The sequence below is a fragment of the Phocoena sinus genome, chromosome 17, assembly GCF_008692025.1.
Source record: "Phocoena sinus isolate mPhoSin1 chromosome 17, mPhoSin1.pri, whole genome shotgun sequence".
Classification (NCBI taxonomy): domain Eukaryota; kingdom Metazoa; phylum Chordata; class Mammalia; order Artiodactyla; family Phocoenidae; genus Phocoena; species Phocoena sinus.
In genome coordinates, this window is record NC_045779.1 from 271,154 (window position 1) to 288,349 (window position 17,196).

The window sequence follows — 17,196 nt, forward strand, 5'->3', positions numbered from 1 at the left end:
GGTGGCTTTGTCTGGCACTGCTCTGAGAAGAGACGTTGGGAGGGTGGGGGGCTTCTTACTACCAAGTGGAGGAAGGCGTCAGGATTCCCTTCGTTACCGCTTCCCACGAGGCTGCCACTCACCGCAGTGGAGGAAGGTGGGAGGGCCGGGTAGTGGTGAAAGTACTGACTCTGCTGGGCCACTGGACTCTGATCCAAGGGGCGGGGAGTGAGGCTCGGTTACGGGAGTGATGAGGGTGTGAGGGTGAGCGCCTCGTCTCACACCAGCCCAGCCGGCCTGCACAGACTCTTCATCACAGCCTGTCGAGGGGCATGTCCGGCCCCCACTTGCGCTTTGCCTGCTGTGTGTGGCAGTAGGTCACAGTGTTTCTATGATACTTGCCAGGAGCGGAGCAGTGATTCCCTAGGACTTTTCTGTCTCACTGGGCTGCCCCTTCCTTGTCCTTCCTTTCGAGGGTGCTTTTGTCGGCACCCGTTGCTGTTCCTAGGCTACAGACAGGAAGCTCAGGAACTTGCTGCTCTGTCTGTCCTTGGGTCCCAGCTGGACAGCCTCCTCCTCTCCCTTTTCAGCTTCTTCTGCTCTTTCGTTTCTGTGCAGCACCAGGCATTTCCTTGGGTCTAACGGGAGAAATAGGGGAAAGTGTGTCTACTCCGTCTTCCTGTTAACCTTCCTGTTAAGCAGCGCTGCCTGTGTGAGGAATGAGCGTTAGCTAGTCTGAGAGGACCCAGTAGCACATTGTCCTACTTCCACTTGAATGTGGGCCATTTCAGTGACTGTGGTCTGTTTGGTAGTGAAGGTGGAGCTCCTTTGGTGTCTGGTGTCATGTTTTCTGAAAGATGAGAGCTGTGAAGTGTCCGAAGGTCTTTCTTGTAACATTCACTTCAGTGTCGGGCAGCTGTGTGCCCCACCCCCGCCCCCGCCAAGTACTTTCCCCGAGGGGCCCTGAGGCCACTGTCCAGCAGCCTGGGAGGCCCCGGGGGACCTCCAGCTCGAGCACTGCCGCCCCTTCCACCCCCACTCCTGACACAAGACTTGCTCAGAAGAGCAGAGCCAGATGCACTGGCAGCTGCTCTAGGGCCTGTGTCCTTAGCCAGCAAGTCGTTGCCCTTTGTGATTTAGCAAGAAGGTGAGGGGAATCCAGCATTGCAGATAAACTTGTATTTGTATTTCTTTCCCTTTCCAGGCAAAAGCTTATTATCCCAAATGGAAGTTGCCCTGTTATTCTGAATACTTACTTTTGTCAGAAAGTTGTTGCCAAAGAAGATTCAAAAACAACACATGAAGTGCACAGTTGGGACACACCCCTTCCGAGAAGAAGCATCATTTTGGCCCAGATGTTTAGATTTCAGAGCCTAACAAATAACTCACCTGAAAACCAGGTAAACTATCACTGACTTAGAGGTTTTTTGCTTTGTAGTAATACTGCGTTTAAAGGCTTTGGAATTTATAGAGGTGATTACCTTTGGTCCTTTCCAAATATTCAGCAACTATATGTGTAATCTTTAATTTATTAAAATATGAGTTTTCTTTTTTTTCTCTTCTCATAATTGCCTAAGAATTTTATTTAAGCCTCTTTTATTTATTAAAAAAATCATGTTTTTCTTTTTCATAACATCTGTATCCCTTGGGATAAAGAGAGCTGCATAAACTTGAGGTTATACACTGGAGATTGCTTTTTGGAATTTTAGTGGCCCTGAGCCATGGTCATCCACCAAGATGAACTTGGGGAACCACTAAACTTCACTTGCGGCAGGCACAAAGGACACCCCCGGGACCACTCGGGCTCCAAGTGTCTGACTTCAGTGCGCCTGCCTCAGGGTCGCCTAGTTATCCCAGTCAGCGCAGAGCGGAATACTGAGGCTGACGGTGTGAGGGGACATCGGAAAGGAAAGGAAACGGACTTTGAACCTACTTTGTAGGTGTGGAGTTGAGCGGGAGCTCCCTTTGACTGTCAGAGCGTGTGTCTGGAGAGGATTATGTGAAAAGGAGGGCTGTCTAATCAGTTTAATTTAACAGATGGAAAATACAGCTCAGAGTGCATTGCTGCTCTATGTACAGTTTCAGACAGCTATGTGATGGTGAATTCATGAGGTGTGTCTTCGTCTCACGTCCGTGCTAGCGGAGCGGCAGTAGAGCTTAGCGGTTAAGTGTGTGGACTTTGGAACTAGGTGCCTAGTTCGGGTCCTGCCTCAGCCACTTGCTGTTGGGTGACGTTGGGTAAGACACTGAACTCCTGTCTCAGCATTCTCATCTGTCAAACAGTGGTAACTATGCAGCCTGCCTCCTTGGGTTGTGAGGTTAAATGTGTTTGTTACATAGCACCGTATGTAAGGAAAAGTGCTGCAATGTAGGAAGCACGGAGCACTCTAGAGGATGTTTATTTACTAGGATGTTTACTGGGGTCATAAAGGTGTTGCATGTTGCTCACAGGAGTGTGCAAAGTGCTAGCACTTCATAATAACCCTAGTCATTCTTTTATTTTGTTTTGTAGTTTGTGCTATTGAGAGCGTTACCTCATAAAAGAAAATGTTTTAAATCACCATAAGGTGTTTTAATAGCAGTACTTTCTCCATGTTTTCAAATCCCCGAGGTGGTCTGTCCTCCTGCCGCTCCCCTGTTCCTCGACTCACCAGGCCTCCTCTGCCACGTTGGTGGCCCGTGGATGGGAGCCCCGCGCCATGGGCGTGCATCTGTCCTTGTCATTCCTTGAGTGTCCTGCAGTCACGCCCGATGCTTAGGGTTCCCCAAGCACGTCGGGATTTGGTATGTAGTGTGCCCTTGTGGGTCAGACTGGAATTGTTCCCTTTGCGTGTCTTGCCAGGTTATGTGTGGTGGTCACACCACCGTGGGCACAGACTGGACCCTCAGGCCCGAACAAGCAGAGCTGGGCTTCCCCGCCCGAGCTCCCCTGAGGGATTCTCTGCTGGATGCAGTCGAAAGCCAAGGAGTTGCCACCTGGTCGGGAGCCGGGGTCCGGGTGGTGGTGCAGAGAGTTTACTCTCTTCGCTGCAGGTGTCAGCAGGCAGATGGCACAGACCCTCCTGGAGTTCGGTGAGTGACGAAACACAGGTGCAGGTGCCCAGACTCACCTGGAGAAAGTGGAGGCTCTTCTCAGAGCAATTTCTTCACTGTATTCACCATGTACATGGGTTGTATTTGTTTGGTTGGTTTTTATTTACATCAGAATTTGGGACACATGGTATGACAGAGGATTTTGTCTATTTGTAAAAAAAGTCCTTACTGAAAAAGTTAGTCGCATTTACTTTTACCTTTAATAATTCATGTTACTGAAAGTGATACAAGCACAAATGGTATTGTTATAAGAAATCCAAGGCATGGTTACGTACTTAAAAAGACCACTGCAATAGCTATCAAGTTTTATGTCTTAAAAACCTGAATAAGTAAATGGCAGCTGGTAAATCTGTGGCTCCCAGATGGTGCCGTCGAGTCTGCATCAGAGCTCTTGGCAGAACTTCTGCTGTGATGCAAACATTTTTTTACTGCCCTAACCAGTGAGGTGACCACTGACCACCATGTAGGAAGTATGGCTGGTGGGACCGAGGAACTACATTTTAAATTTTATTTAAGTTTAATTAACTTTATTTTAAAGTTTATGTGGATAGTGGCTGCCTTGGTACACAGGATGGCTAGGTAGCTACGAAAGCGAGGGCAAACCTGTGATTCAAAGTACTTTGCTCCAACAAATTGTGGGAATGGCATCTTTTCTACTGAGACTTAGGCTCCTCCTGGTTTTATTTGTTTTCAAATAGCTAGAGACACATCGCTGACTGAGAGTTTATTTATTTATGTCAGACTCTTCTGAGGTTATCTTTCTGTGTTAAATTGCCCTCAAAGCAGTAAGACAGATTTATAACAGAAGAGAAATGAAAAGGTTAGATGCCAGTTCATCAAACAATCATTTTGTCTCTCTACTATTAGGAGAACACTACAGAAGAAATAGTAATTCACAGTCATCATATCCTTACAGTGCCTTCTGGTATTTTTCAGAAAGAGCAAGCAGGAAGCACTGCCCTGTTAACCGTGAGTCCTCTTCCAGTGGACAGCAACTGATTTTAAAGTACCATGAATTTGAAAAAGTCCCTTCAGGTGTAGGGTTAGAGAATGTTTCTTTTGGAATTATAGAAAAAATTTATTTTTATTTTGTTTGGAATATGCGTGTGTGTGAAACCATTATATCCATCTTTAGGTTTTAACATGACTTCTAGCTGTCGACCAGTTTTGTGCTAGACTTAAACTTGTGTAACTCTAAATAGGATCACCTGAGACAGTTACAGGTTAGACAGAGGTTTAGTCTTGCTTAGCTTTTTTCGCGGTCGGTAGCCGTGCTAGGCTCTAAGGCTGGAGTACCAAGTGAGCAGGGCGCGGAGCACCGCTGCAGGGGGGCGGGCACAGCCGGAGCTGAGGCGGCAGAGCTGGCGTTGAGCATCACGTTCCTCGGAGGCCATCCTCCAGCTCTGCGGCGGCGCCTGTTTTACTTGTTGAGCAAAGAGAAAAAATTGGAAGGTAAGCTGCTGCCAGTGGTCGGCGTGTGAGTGCTTTGGGTTTGTGCCTTGTAATACACCTGGGACATATCGAATGAGACTGTGCTCGTGGTGGATTGAAGGCAGGGCAGGCATACCTCAAAAATAAGAAAACAGCATTGAGTTATTCAGATGGAATGCGCCTGCATCGTGGTGGGGGGCTTCTCGTTGCACACGTGAGGCTGTAAACAGAGGCTGGAGGACCTTAGCGCCATTTCACAGGTGAGGAAACGGGACCTCAGAGAGGTTCTTACTGCTGATAGTCATACAGATGGATGAAAGAAAAACATCATGAGGTATAGAATCCCCAAATGACAGTATTGTAGAGAATACGGGAGCTACAAAAGAGGGAAGAATATTGAGTTAGAACCAAGCTGGGTTTAGAATACAGCTGACCCAGGGGTTAAGTCGTCCTGGGAAGCCACTGCGGGAGCTGTGCATGAAAAGGAACCTTTGGACAGAGGCCATAGCGTTTGGCTTTGGGTTTGAGACAAGGCTTCTGAGATGTCTTTGGGGGTACAAAAAGGTCTTATTGTATAACTGATCATTAGTTTTTTCTAGATTCATTTGCTATAATAATGATCAGGGTCTCCAGTTTACAAATCACATTAAGAGAGAAGTAACATTACACTTAGCACCCTAGTGATTCTTTGCTGGTGTGTATAAGGCATCTCCTTGGGGAGTCCCTCAGCAGCATGTGTCCTGGTGTGGACCTTTACACCTGCATGTGCAACACGATACAAGAGGAGACACCATCAGAAGACTTAGGCGTATCGCCTAGGTCACCCTTTTCTACTTGAATTCTGCCTGTAACTTCCTGCCCATCGGTAACTTGGGGCAGCTGTGCAGTGCAGAGTCAGTCTTGTCCAGAGGCCCGAGCACAGCCAGCACAGGAGGGAGGTTGAACAGTGAGGGCCGCTGACCTGCCGTCCCCTGCGTTACCTCACCTGCTTTACCTCAGAGACCTCTCTAGCCAGCAGTGAGCTGAAGACTACTCTGATCACTGTGTGTTTTCTACAGTCAGAAATGGCCGTGTCAGAATACATTAAGGCCTGTGCAAAGAGAGACAGCGCTGTCTTATGAGACTCTGCGGCCACGGTGATTCTCCCTTCCTGCCCAGAGCAGGCCAGGTGCCTCCCGAGGAAGCTGTGGTGACTTTTCGGTCTAACTTGGCACTTTGATCGTATCAAGCTAGTGCTCTAGCCGTGTCACTTTTATGAGATCAGTAAGAGCTTGTCTTCTGGCAGACAGCCCAATTTTTGTCAGCTTTGAAATCAAAAGAAATCTGTTCGAAGCCTGCCAGTCCTGAAGGGGGTCAGATAGATTCTGTCAAAAGGTTCATATTCTCTGAGCTGTGAAACAGTATCAGAAATACACTTCAGGTTTCAGAAATATAATAAGTAGGAGTCTCCGGTCCGTTGTTCTTCAGGATGACGTCCTTTAACTCAAGCTATTACAGAAAACATTTCTACTTGGTCTCTCAAGGTGTTATAGGTCAGCGTAACCAACACGAACTGAAGTTTTATAACCCCCTAAATCAAAGGTAACAAAAAACCAGTCCAGAGAACACTCCCTAAACAGTAAGCAAGGCAGTCTGTTCAGAGGCAAAACACACCTTTATCTAGATCCACTGCATATTGGATGAATATTATATAAACGCATGACTAATAAGACCATAGGCTTTTTTAGCCCAAAGGGAGCACTGGTTTATACTGATGGAAACTGGGGCCAAGAAAAAGTAAGTGGACTCCCTAGTGACCCCCTCCCTCCTGGCAGAGTGGAATCTAGACCGAACGGCCTTGCTCCAGGTCCATGGGGATCGCCGTTAAACATTGCCTTTTTTCCTCCCTTTCTGTGAAACCTTCACTTCCTTTCTCCTTGAGATATTTAACTTATTTTATCCCTCAGAGACGCACATTCTTTCTAGCCGGTCATTGCAGAAATACTTATTATGGGAGAGTTAGTCTTTTGTGAGGGCGTTGAATTCATAGAAATGGTCATGCATTTGGACAAACGCCCGGAGGGGACAGAACCTTCTTATTTAACTATTTTCTAGTTATCTTGCACTTCAGTTTTATGGAAATTCATTGAGCTGAACTCAGGAAAAATAGGCACATTTTCCTTCCTCTATACCTTGATGTTACTCTCTTTTCATCTTTTGACCCTTCCTTTAGTCTTTTGTCACTGTTACCCTGGGCCAGATTCTGGGTCTGCATGGTTGACAAAAACAGCCATCATGCTGTGCTCACGGGGCATAGTCTGGTGAGGGCGTCGCATGCAAAACAACTGAAAACAAATACGTTTATGGTTTTAAGTTGTGGTCGGTGCTCTGGTAAGGAAAAAGTGGGAGACTGTGAGAGACAAGTGGAGAAGGGAAGGAGTTTACTTTGTGGATTCAAGTGCAGGTGTTCTAAGGCAGCACTATTTAAGTGACACTTGAAAGCTAAGTGGATGTTAGGTGAAAAGCAGATGAAATAGAGGGAGTGCCTTTGAGAGCTCCAAACAGGAGGGAGATGGTGGAGTGACCAGCGTGCGTGGGCCATGGGCAGGAGCCAACCCCAAACAAGGTGTACCCATCTGACAGACACTTCAGCTGTGGGATGGAAGATGGTTTGGGGAAGAGGGGTTGTGGAGCAGGGCCCCAGTGGAAGCAGAGAGGCCGGGAAGAGGCTACTGCTGCATCCAGCACAGCCCAGGCTCCAAGTGTCACGCGGCACCACGGCAAAATGGAGGAATGTTTCTGATGCGTGTGGTGACTTGGTAAGGGATTGAGTGGAGGTAGGCGGAAGGAAATATTAAGACTGATCCTCAGTTTGAGTGCTTGGTTGAGTGATGGGCCATTTACTGAGGTGAGAAAACTGGTTTGGAGGGAAGCTTGAGAATTCAGTTTGGGGCCTGTTTAGTTTGAGATTCCTATGAGACATGCAAGAAAGGATGTCAGATGAAAAGTCTGGATATACAGATCTCACATTCAGAGAAGATTTTAGGTTGGAAATAAATATTGGGGGGTTTTCAGCCTACAGCTGGTCGGTCTGTATATTTGTATGTGCATTCGTTTTGTTGGCTAATTTGAAGAGGTTACGGTTGTCCGTGGTGCTAAGTTCCAAAGGCCCTGGAGGGCCTGTAGTGAGAGGCAGATGCCCCAGCCCTCCTCCCTTTACCCCCTTCACAGCTGTTCTGTCCCAGCTGGAAACTGTCTAAAGCCAGGGCAGTGGATGAGAGCACATTAGGGAAATAGTAGACACAAAAGAAAGAAGAGGTGTAGTGTCAAGATCTAAGGTCCTGTAGCATTAGAGAATGGGTAGAAGAGGGACCACAGAGGAGCCTGGAGAGGAAGGGCTAGTCGTGGCAGGCACTCAGCATGGTGGGATGCCATGTGTGGTAGAGGGCAGCTGACGGGGTGCCTCAGAGAAGCCTAATAAGGTGACGGATGAAGCCGTGTGAAGTTCCTGGATGACTTTATGCACAGGAGTTGCTGGGGGTGGAGGTGGATGCTAGCTCCCTGGGCACGCAGGAGTGGGTGGGAAGTGGGGAGCGTGGACAGGTTTTGACAGCAAAGTTTTGTTAATGCAGGAGGGAGTGAGAATGCCCAGCATTCAACAGCACAGCAGAACCACAGTGCAGGCATTCTGTCTCTTGCTTCCAATGTTGGGACCAGTTTTCTTTCTTCTTTTTTTTTTTAATTGAAGTATAGTTCATTTACAATGGTGTTAGTTTCAGGTATACAGCACAGTGATTCAGTTTTGTGTATATATATTCTTTTCCATATTCTTTTCCATTATGGTTTATTACAAGATACTGAATATAGTTCCCTGTGCTCTGCAGTAGGTCCTTGTTGTTTATCTATTTTCTCTAGTGGTGTGTATCTGTTAATTCCAAATTCCTAATGTTTCCCTCCCCCGCTTTCCCCTTTGGTAACCATAAATTTGTTTTGTATGTCTGTCTGTTTCTGTTTTGTAAATAAGTTCATTTGTATCATTTTTTTTAGATTTCAGTATAACCAATGTTCACAGTGGCACTATTTACAATAGTCAAGACTTGGAGGCAACCTAAATGTCTGTCAACAGATGAATGGATAAAGAAGGTGTGGTATATGTATACACAATGGAATACTACTCAGCCATAAAATAGAGTGAAATATTGCTATTTGCAGCAACATGGATGGACCTAGAGAATATCATGCTAAGTGGAGTGAGTCAGACAGAGAGGCAAATACCATTTGTCTTTTGAAAATGCGTTGAGGTAGAGGCAGGTCGTCAGTGGAAGGAGCAGAAGGTCTAGATTCAGACTAGCCTTGGTTCAAATCCTGACTCCCCCACTTAGCAGGGAGACTTGGAGCAAATTGTGTTTCCTTATTTGTGAAATTGGAATTATAATACTGTCCATAATACAGGTTCATGATGAGGATTAAATGAGATCACATATGTAAAGCATTTACCACGATGCTTCCCATATACTAATAGCACTCAGAGGGTGACTCACTAGCTCTTGAAAAGCAAGCGTGAATACTTTAAAATTGTAAAATACTGATAAACAACGTTGTACAGTAATAGAAACCTAACATAAGCAAAGAAAAGACATCTAGTTACGAATCAGCGTTTGTGTTACTTTTGTGTCTGTTGTCTAGCTGCAGGGGAAGCTTGACTAAAGTGGTTTTACTTCCATGCTTTTGGCCACCCTCACCCTACTCATCAGCAAGGAGTTGACTCTCATTTACTTCAGAAAACAAACATTTATGTGTATTCATACGTGAACTGTGACCCCTGCCTCTCAGTGATGGAAGTATAGAAGTTCCTCTGTAATAAACACATTTCCAGCAATTGCCCGAGTGCCGCGTCCCGTGTTGGATGGTGCTGTTAACTACAGCTGGTCTAGTTTTGTCTTTTATCTAGAGCAACTAAAGACATCCCAGACGGCTGATGGTGGAAATGCAGAATGAGGAACTAGCAGGTAGTGGGTGGGATGATTCGAGCCCTTTGTTTGTGTTTGGGCAGTAGAGAACGATTCTTGTCTCCAGCTTGCCAGGGCTCTGTTGAAAAGAAAGTCATCAGCTGTGTGCTCACCAGCTAGGTCTCCAGCTCTTATGAACTTTCATTCTCTTCCTGTTACCTGGTTGGATGATATGCTGGATTCATGTCTCTTTTGTGTGTGTATCAAGATGGAATGGCGTGGTGTTCTTCCTCCAGAACAGCAGTTCATACATGTCAGCAGTGGAAGAGCCCAAAGGGAGGACGACAGTTCCTGCTCATCAGAGGCACACAGGCCACCCCACCTGCCCTCCTTTTGTGTCTGCCACACCCACCAGACTGTGCAGTGACTGCATTGACTGACCCGCTCAGCATCACATTTCTAAGGTTGTGATTTTACTTGTACTTTATTTCTTCATATTGTAGGAAAATTGGAATCACTCCTCTTCAATGATTTGAGTATTTTTATCGTGATGCAAAGGTATTATAAGAGGAGAGCATCATTTTTTTAACGTGTCCTCATAAATGATGTCATAGCCCATTCCTCAGGTTTTTCTTAAGGTTTTTCTAGTTAGTCATTAACTCTGTGTTCATGAGTCTTAAATAAACCCTTTAATCTCAGCTTCCCAGCTCTTAACTTTTGCTTATTTCCTCTCTAAAACACCTCTTTTGTGATATCCCAAGGTCATTCAGCCCCATTTTCTTCTCAGTCCTGTCTTATTGCTGGTAATTCTACTGATTGACATCCAGATCTTTTACATTCTTTGCCGTTCCTCCTGTTCACATTCTGAATTACTGTGAGGGGTAAAAATAGCATCAAATCCATGGAATTACAGTTCTAGTCCTAGCTGTTCTTTAATGCGTACACAAACAGCTGTCAAAATTGGAAGTTGAAAAGAAGCTGAAAGAATCTATCTTACTTCTACCTCTTTATTAAAGAGCTTTATCAATACATAATTCACATGCTGTAAAAATTCACCCTTTTAAAGTGTACAGGTCAACAGTTTTTATTATATTTACAGAGTTGTTCAATCATGACCATATTCTAATGTTAGAACATTTTTGTGACCTCAAAAAGAAACTCCGTACCAAGTGGCTGCTGACTCCCCTTCTCCATGGCAACCACTACTCTGCTTTCTGTCTCTGTGGATTTATCTGTTTTGGAATAGTGCTGGTATGAACATTTGTGTCCAAGTTTTTTCTGTGGATGTAATTTTTCAGTTTTCTTGAGTATATATCTAGGAGTGGAATTGCTGGGTCATATGGTAACTCCTTTCTTTTTTAATTCTTTGAGGAATTAAAGTTTTTTCCAAAGAAACTGCACCATTTTACATTCCCACCAGCAATGTATGAGGGCTCCAGTTTCTCCACATCCTCTCAACACTTGTGATTGTCTTTTTTATTCTAGCCATCCTAGTGGATATGAAGTAGTATCTCATTGTGGCTGTGATTTACATTTCCCTAAGGATTAATGATGTTGAGCATCTTCTCATATGCTTCTTGGCCATTTGCATACTTCTTTGGAGAGATGCCTGTTTAAGTCCTTTGCCCATTTTCTTAATTGGGTTATTTGTCCTTTTTTTGTTGAATTATAAGAGTTCTTTATTCTTATATATATGAGATATGAGTCTCATATATATGATTTGCAAATACAAGTCTCATGTCATATATATGATTTGCAAATATTAATTCTGTAGTGGGTTTTTTTTCACTTTTTTTATAGTGTTCTTTGAAGCACAAAGGTTTATAATTTTGGTGATGTCCAATTTATCTTTTTGTTTGTTCATTTGGTTGCTTGTGCTGTTGGTGTTTTGGTGTCATATCTAAGAAACTGTTGCCTAATCCAAGGTTATGAAGGTTTACTCCTGTATTTTCTTCAGAGTTTTATAGTTTTTACGCTTACAATTAGGTCTGTAGTCCATTTGAGTAATTTTTGTGTATGATGTAAGGCGGGGGTCCAGCCTCATTTTATTATTATTTTTTTTTATGCAGTACGCGGGCCTCTCACTGCCGTGGCCTCTCCCGTTGCGGAGCACAGGCTCCAGACGCGCAGGCTCAGCGGCCATGGCTCACGGGCCCAGCCGCTCCGTGGCATGTGGGATCTTCCCGGACCGGGGCACGAACCCGTGTCCCCTGCATCGGCAGGCGGACTCTCAACCACTGCGCCGCCAGGGAGGCCCTCCAGCCTCATTTTTACATGTGTGTATCCAGTTGTCCTAGCACTGTTTGCTAAAATGACTGCTCTTTCTCCATGGAATTTTCTTGGCACCCTTGTCAAAAATCAATTGACCATACGTAGAAGCGTTTTGACTCTCAGTTCTCCTCCATTGCTCTGTCTGCATGTCGTTATGCCAGCACCACAGTGATCTTAATTATCAATGCTATACCTTTATAGTATGTTTGGAAATCAGGGAGTGTGAGTCCTCTAACTTTATTTTTTCCAAGATTATGTTTGGAATTGTGAGTCTTTTATATTAACACATGAATTTTAGAATCAGCTTGTTAATTTTATTTTGCAGTAAACCAACTGGGTTTTTGATAGAGATTGTGTTGAATGTGTATGTCAATTTGAAGAGAATTGCTGTCTTATCAATACTTAGTCTTTGGATCCATAAACAAGGGATGTCTTCTCATTTAATTAGATCTTTAATTTCTTTCATCAGTGCTTTGTAGCTTTCAGCCTGCAAATCTTGCATTTCTTTTGTTAAGTTTATACCTATTCTCTTTTTTTATGCTATTGTAAATGCAGTTGCTTCCTTAATTTCACTTCTGATTGTTTACTGCTAGGTGTAGGTATGCAAGTGATTTTTATATATTGGCCTGTGTTCTAAAGTCTTGTTGAATTTGCTGTATTCACTCTCATAGTCTTTTAGTGGATTCCTTAGGATTTTTCACACATAAAATCATGCAGCCTTCAGATAAAGATAGTTTCACTTCAAGATAGTTTTACTTCTTCATTTCCAATCTGGTTGTATCTTATTTCTTTTTCTTTCTTAATTGTCCTGGAAGCGCTTTTAATTGTCTTGAGGCAGAAAAATAGAAATGGCTATTTGAAGCTGTGGTGCTTTCGCAGTAGCTCATCTTCCTGCTCATTTTCCTCAGTCTCTTGAGGTCCTGTGCGGACTTCACTACCATCTTACGCCACTTGCCTTGTGAAGTCTCTCTTGATTTCCCCCGCAGAAATAACCTCTTCTTCAATGTGGTAGGATGAAAAAAACCACATTTTGGAAGCAGACAAACTTGGGTTTGAATCTGAACTCTGCCATCTGCTAGCTCTATGTTCTTGGTTAGAGATCAGTAGGCAGGTAGACAGGTAGGCAGATAGATAGGTAGGTAGATAGGTAATCTTAACTCTCTTCATTTTCGTAACAGCCCCATGCAGTTAGCACCGCCACTGTCAGCCTTGCATGGTTGTTGTGAAGATTCAGTGAGATAACATTTATAAAATGCTTGATGCCAAGTAGACACTCTTAGCACTATTTGCTTTATGATTATCACGGTCATTTGTATTGTGGTTAGTTATAGAGGTGTCAGTCTTTAAGGTTGTCAGCTCCTTGCAGGTAGGGGTTACGTGTAGGAGTATTTATTATTGCATCTTGTGCAAATATTGTGCCTATTATATATCCCTAAATATATTTCAGTTTGATGTATTTCTTTTTGGTATTTATGGTAGTTTGTCTTTGTGTATCATTTCTCCCCTTCCAGATGAAACAAAATGGATCCATTTTCCTACGCTTTATCTCTTTTTTAAGCTTTTATCATTTTATTGGTCTGGTATCAGGTTACAGCTAACTGATTGAAATTTGAAAGGTTTCAGAGTAAAATCAGAGCTGTGGATAATCTGAAAGCAGTATGTTCATGTTCTTTAAACATTGTATAATACCAACCCCTATCATTGATCCAATTCATATTTGCTTATGAGATTATTTAATGCATATTTAATGAGCTTATTGATACTATGAAATGGCAATGAAAGTTCCCTTGTTCTTTTTTTATGTATTAAACCAGTGATGCACTTGAAAAAATCAAAAGGAATGGCAACAGCCTAGTGATGTGAGTACAGAAAATTATGAAAATAAAATTTTCATAACAGTATGAAGATAGCAAGAGTAATTTTCCAGATTCACAGCCAGATGACTATGCTGTGTGTATCCATAGTTCTAAGTTTGCATCTTAATCTGGCCTTGGTGATTTTCCAGCACCTGTTATCCATCAAGATCAAGAATGGTTTCAAGGTGGCCCTATATAAAAGGCATGGAATTTTCTGCCTGTTTCTGACCTCCTTTCCCTGGAAACTTTTGTTCCTAAAAGCGTCTGGAGACCTCTAATGGTCTGCACCTCCACCCTCCCGTGCCTGCAGCTGTGACCTGGAGCAGTACTGTGGTCACACTAGAACTTTCCTATGAGTCAGGTTGCGGCTCTAATGTGTGCTCTGAGACGACAGCACAGAGCAGAGCCACGGGAGACAGAGTGACAGCCCGCAACTTGTGGGGGGGGGGGCGGCGGTGGTAGGCAGCCAAATGCAAGCACTGAGCACCACGTGCCTCGGCAGCCAAAGATGCACAGACGGGTGAGGTCAAGAGTGAGAGGCAGCTGGGCTGCCGCAGTTCGCTGCCCCTTTCTCCCTGTTCGCGTCTGTCACGTGGACCTGTTCTGCCCTGCCTCCCGGCTGCTGCTGGACCCAGAGCTGCTTGGGGCAGCCAGTTGGCAGTCTTGGCAGGCTTACCCTCGTTGTGCTCATTGCTTGGCCCTGAAGTTCTAATTAGCTTGAGCCTCATCAGCCCCATGTGCCACAGAAAATTGCAGCAAACATATCCTCCAAAACCATTCTTTGGAAGAGAGAGACACTGTGATATATGAACAGGGACCCTTGTTTCTTCCAGACCAGTTGGCCTGGCAGTGATATCAGTGTTCTGAACCTTCACGTTTATTTGCACAGATACAGAAAGAGAGGGGCAGATGCAAGGGCATCTAGACAGGTGCTTGTCGTATAGTGAGGATAATGGCCAGGTGTTGTGCATTCTCTAGTACTTGTCAGTGCTTTCAGAAGCAGCCCATACATAACCGTTTTTGAATGTCGCTTCTCCCGTTTAACCATCTGAGGTCAAGGACTGTGACTCATCTGGTTTTGGTACAGGACCACGAAGGTAGTGGACACATAGCAGTACGTGTGGATGGGGAAACGGAGTGGTGGGTGGGGACCTGAGGACATAGTGGGTGGTTGTGTCCCCTTCTTTACTCAGGACTCACCAGACTGTGGGGAGGTACCACGTGTGCTGTCATTCCTCTAAGGAGACTGACAGGGAGGCTGGTGAGGTCAGAATCGCCGGGAACACTGTGCTTTAAGAAAGATGGAAGGTGAGACGCTTGGACTCCGGGCCCCTGCAGGGTCGTCAGCGAGTGTAAAGGAGCAGGCGGAGGGCAAAGCAGAAGGGCCCTCAGGGCGGAGGCAAGGCGGGAATAAGAGCTGCGCTGGGGCGAGAATGTCCATAAAGAGAGAAAGAGAGTCCAGTTGAGAACGACTGAAAGGTTTCAAAGCATTTGTTACAATTCCTGCAGCGCTAAGGGAAATCAAGAAGAAATCAAGCAGCCACAGGTAGAAGATGAAAGGATGAAAACAGTATTTAACTAAATGAAACTTAATTAGCTGAGGAGGAAGGGACCCGTGATTTGAATTAAAGAAAGAAGAAGGTCTGCATTGTGCAGGGAAAGCTGGCGGGGTAAGGTGTCCCTGGTCTGGAGTAGCTCTGATTGTCTCACAGATGCTCTGTGGGGTCCTCGGCTGTGTCCTGGCCTGTCCCTCCTCTCTCTGCTGTGGAATCTGAATGCAGGTGTCAGAAGTTCCTGCAGGAGGGGATGAGCAGAGAGAACCAGGCTGGTTAAATGTTGGGGAGTGGAAAGAGAAGAGCGAAATAAACGCCAGATTTCCCGATGTCTCACCACTTACACAGCCTTTTGGAAAACTAAGAGGTGGCTTAGGCAGCTTTGCCCACGAATAAGTGACAGTGAAACGCTGGCTGTGCAGGAGAACCACAGACGTTCTTGGAAGGCCTGTCTTTCTGTGAGCTGTAGAAAAGTGGAAAACTGCAGTGATGGCAGAGACCTCAGAAAAAGTCACCTTTAAATCTTTTGCAAGCGAGTAATTCCAATTTGTGTTCTGCTCATTAAGGCATCATCTTCTCTTCAGAAAAGGTGAGAACGAGAGAATTCCTATGATGATGTACTTTGCACACCAGGGTTACTACATTTTTGGTAGCAAGTACATTCATCGTGGTAGACTATCTGCCAATGTTCGTTTATGTTTAAATTCTGAATTTCTTCCAGGTGCTTCCTAAAGAAGAGTATCTGGTCTGTTTTGGAGGGTGGGTGGAAAGTAGGAGAGAGACTGACCCAAGGATTGAGGTGCAGCAATGAAGCCCCATCCCAGGGGGCTCTCTGCCTTTTTTCCTGGCCATGTGACATCTGCAACTCTCCTGTCCCTTCTGGTTGGAGAGAGCATGCTCAGTTAACATTTAGTAAAAACAACACAAAGAGTGCATATTTGCATAGGGACATGCACGAATGCCCCCGTAATAAACAGACTACCTGGAAGTTTACATGAGGAGAGGCTGTTTCCATCACTGCCTGGGGAGGAATTTGACATTACCCTGAATGCCTGGTAGAACAGGTGGATTTTGTGTGTGCACATCACCTTTTCTTTGAAAAGAGTTTTTGATTAAGGTGAAATTCACATAACATAAAATTAACCATTTTAAAGTGTACAACTCAGTGACGTTTACCGCAGTGTTGTGCAGCCACTGTTTCTATTTAGTTCCAACACATTTTTTTTTAACGCAGATGGAAACCCTGCACCCATTAGCAGTCCCTCCCCGTAAACCTCCCCAACCCGGCCAGCCCCTGGCAACTGCAGGTCTGCTTTCTGTCTCTCCATCTCTACCTGTCCTGGACATTTCATGTAAATGGAGTCATACAGTGTGTGGATTTGGGGGTCTGGTGTCTTTCACTCAGCATCATGTTTTCAAAGTTTGTCCATGATGGAGCCTTTGTCAGTGCTTCTTTCCTTTTTATGGCCGAATAATGTTCCATTGTATAGATATATCAAATTTCATTTATCCATTCATCAGCTGATGGGCATTTGGGTTGTTTCCACTTTGGGCTATTATGAATGACGCTGCTGTGAACATCTTTCTAGAAGTCTTTCTGTGAACACGTTTTCATTTTTCTTGGGTATATCCCTAGGAGTTGAATTGCTGGGTTACATGGTAATTCTCTGTTTAACTTCTTGAGGAACCACCAGAATATTCTCTGCAGCAGATGCACCATTTCATATTCCCTCCAGCCACGTATCGGGGCTGCAATTTCTCCACATCCTCCCTGACACTTGTTATTTTCTTTCCTTTAATAACAACTGTTTTAACTAGTGTGAAGAGATATTTTTACTTCTTCCTTTGCAATGTATTTGTTTCTCGTTCTTACCTAATTGCTCTGGGTAGAATTTCCAGTACAGCGTTAAACGCAGACAGCAGGAGAAGGTATCTTCATCGTGTTCCTGATCTTAGGGGAACTTCATCTTGCGCCACCAAGTCTGATGTTGTTTGTGGATTTTTCACGTATGTCCCGTGTCAGGTTGAGGAAGTTCCCTTCTGTTCCTAGTTTGTTGAGTGCTTTTATCATAAAAGAGTGTCGGA

General features: G+C 44.6%; 1 protein-coding gene across 10 annotated transcripts in view; it reads left to right on the plus strand.

Moving 5' to 3' along the window:
• The window catches only part of SPIDR (scaffold protein involved in DNA repair), a 344,503-nt gene that overhangs the window by 240,140 nt on the left and 87,167 nt on the right, over positions 1–17,196 (plus strand). For all 10 annotated transcript variants that reach the window (XM_032609379.1, XM_032609381.1, XM_032609382.1 and 7 more), the window contains 2 exons: positions 1,184–1,379; positions 2,822–3,051. In XM_032609379.1, the coding sequence (XP_032465270.1) occupies positions 1,184–1,379; positions 2,822–3,051 (426 nt within the window). The remainder of the gene's footprint in view (positions 1–1,183; positions 1,380–2,821; positions 3,052–17,196) is intronic.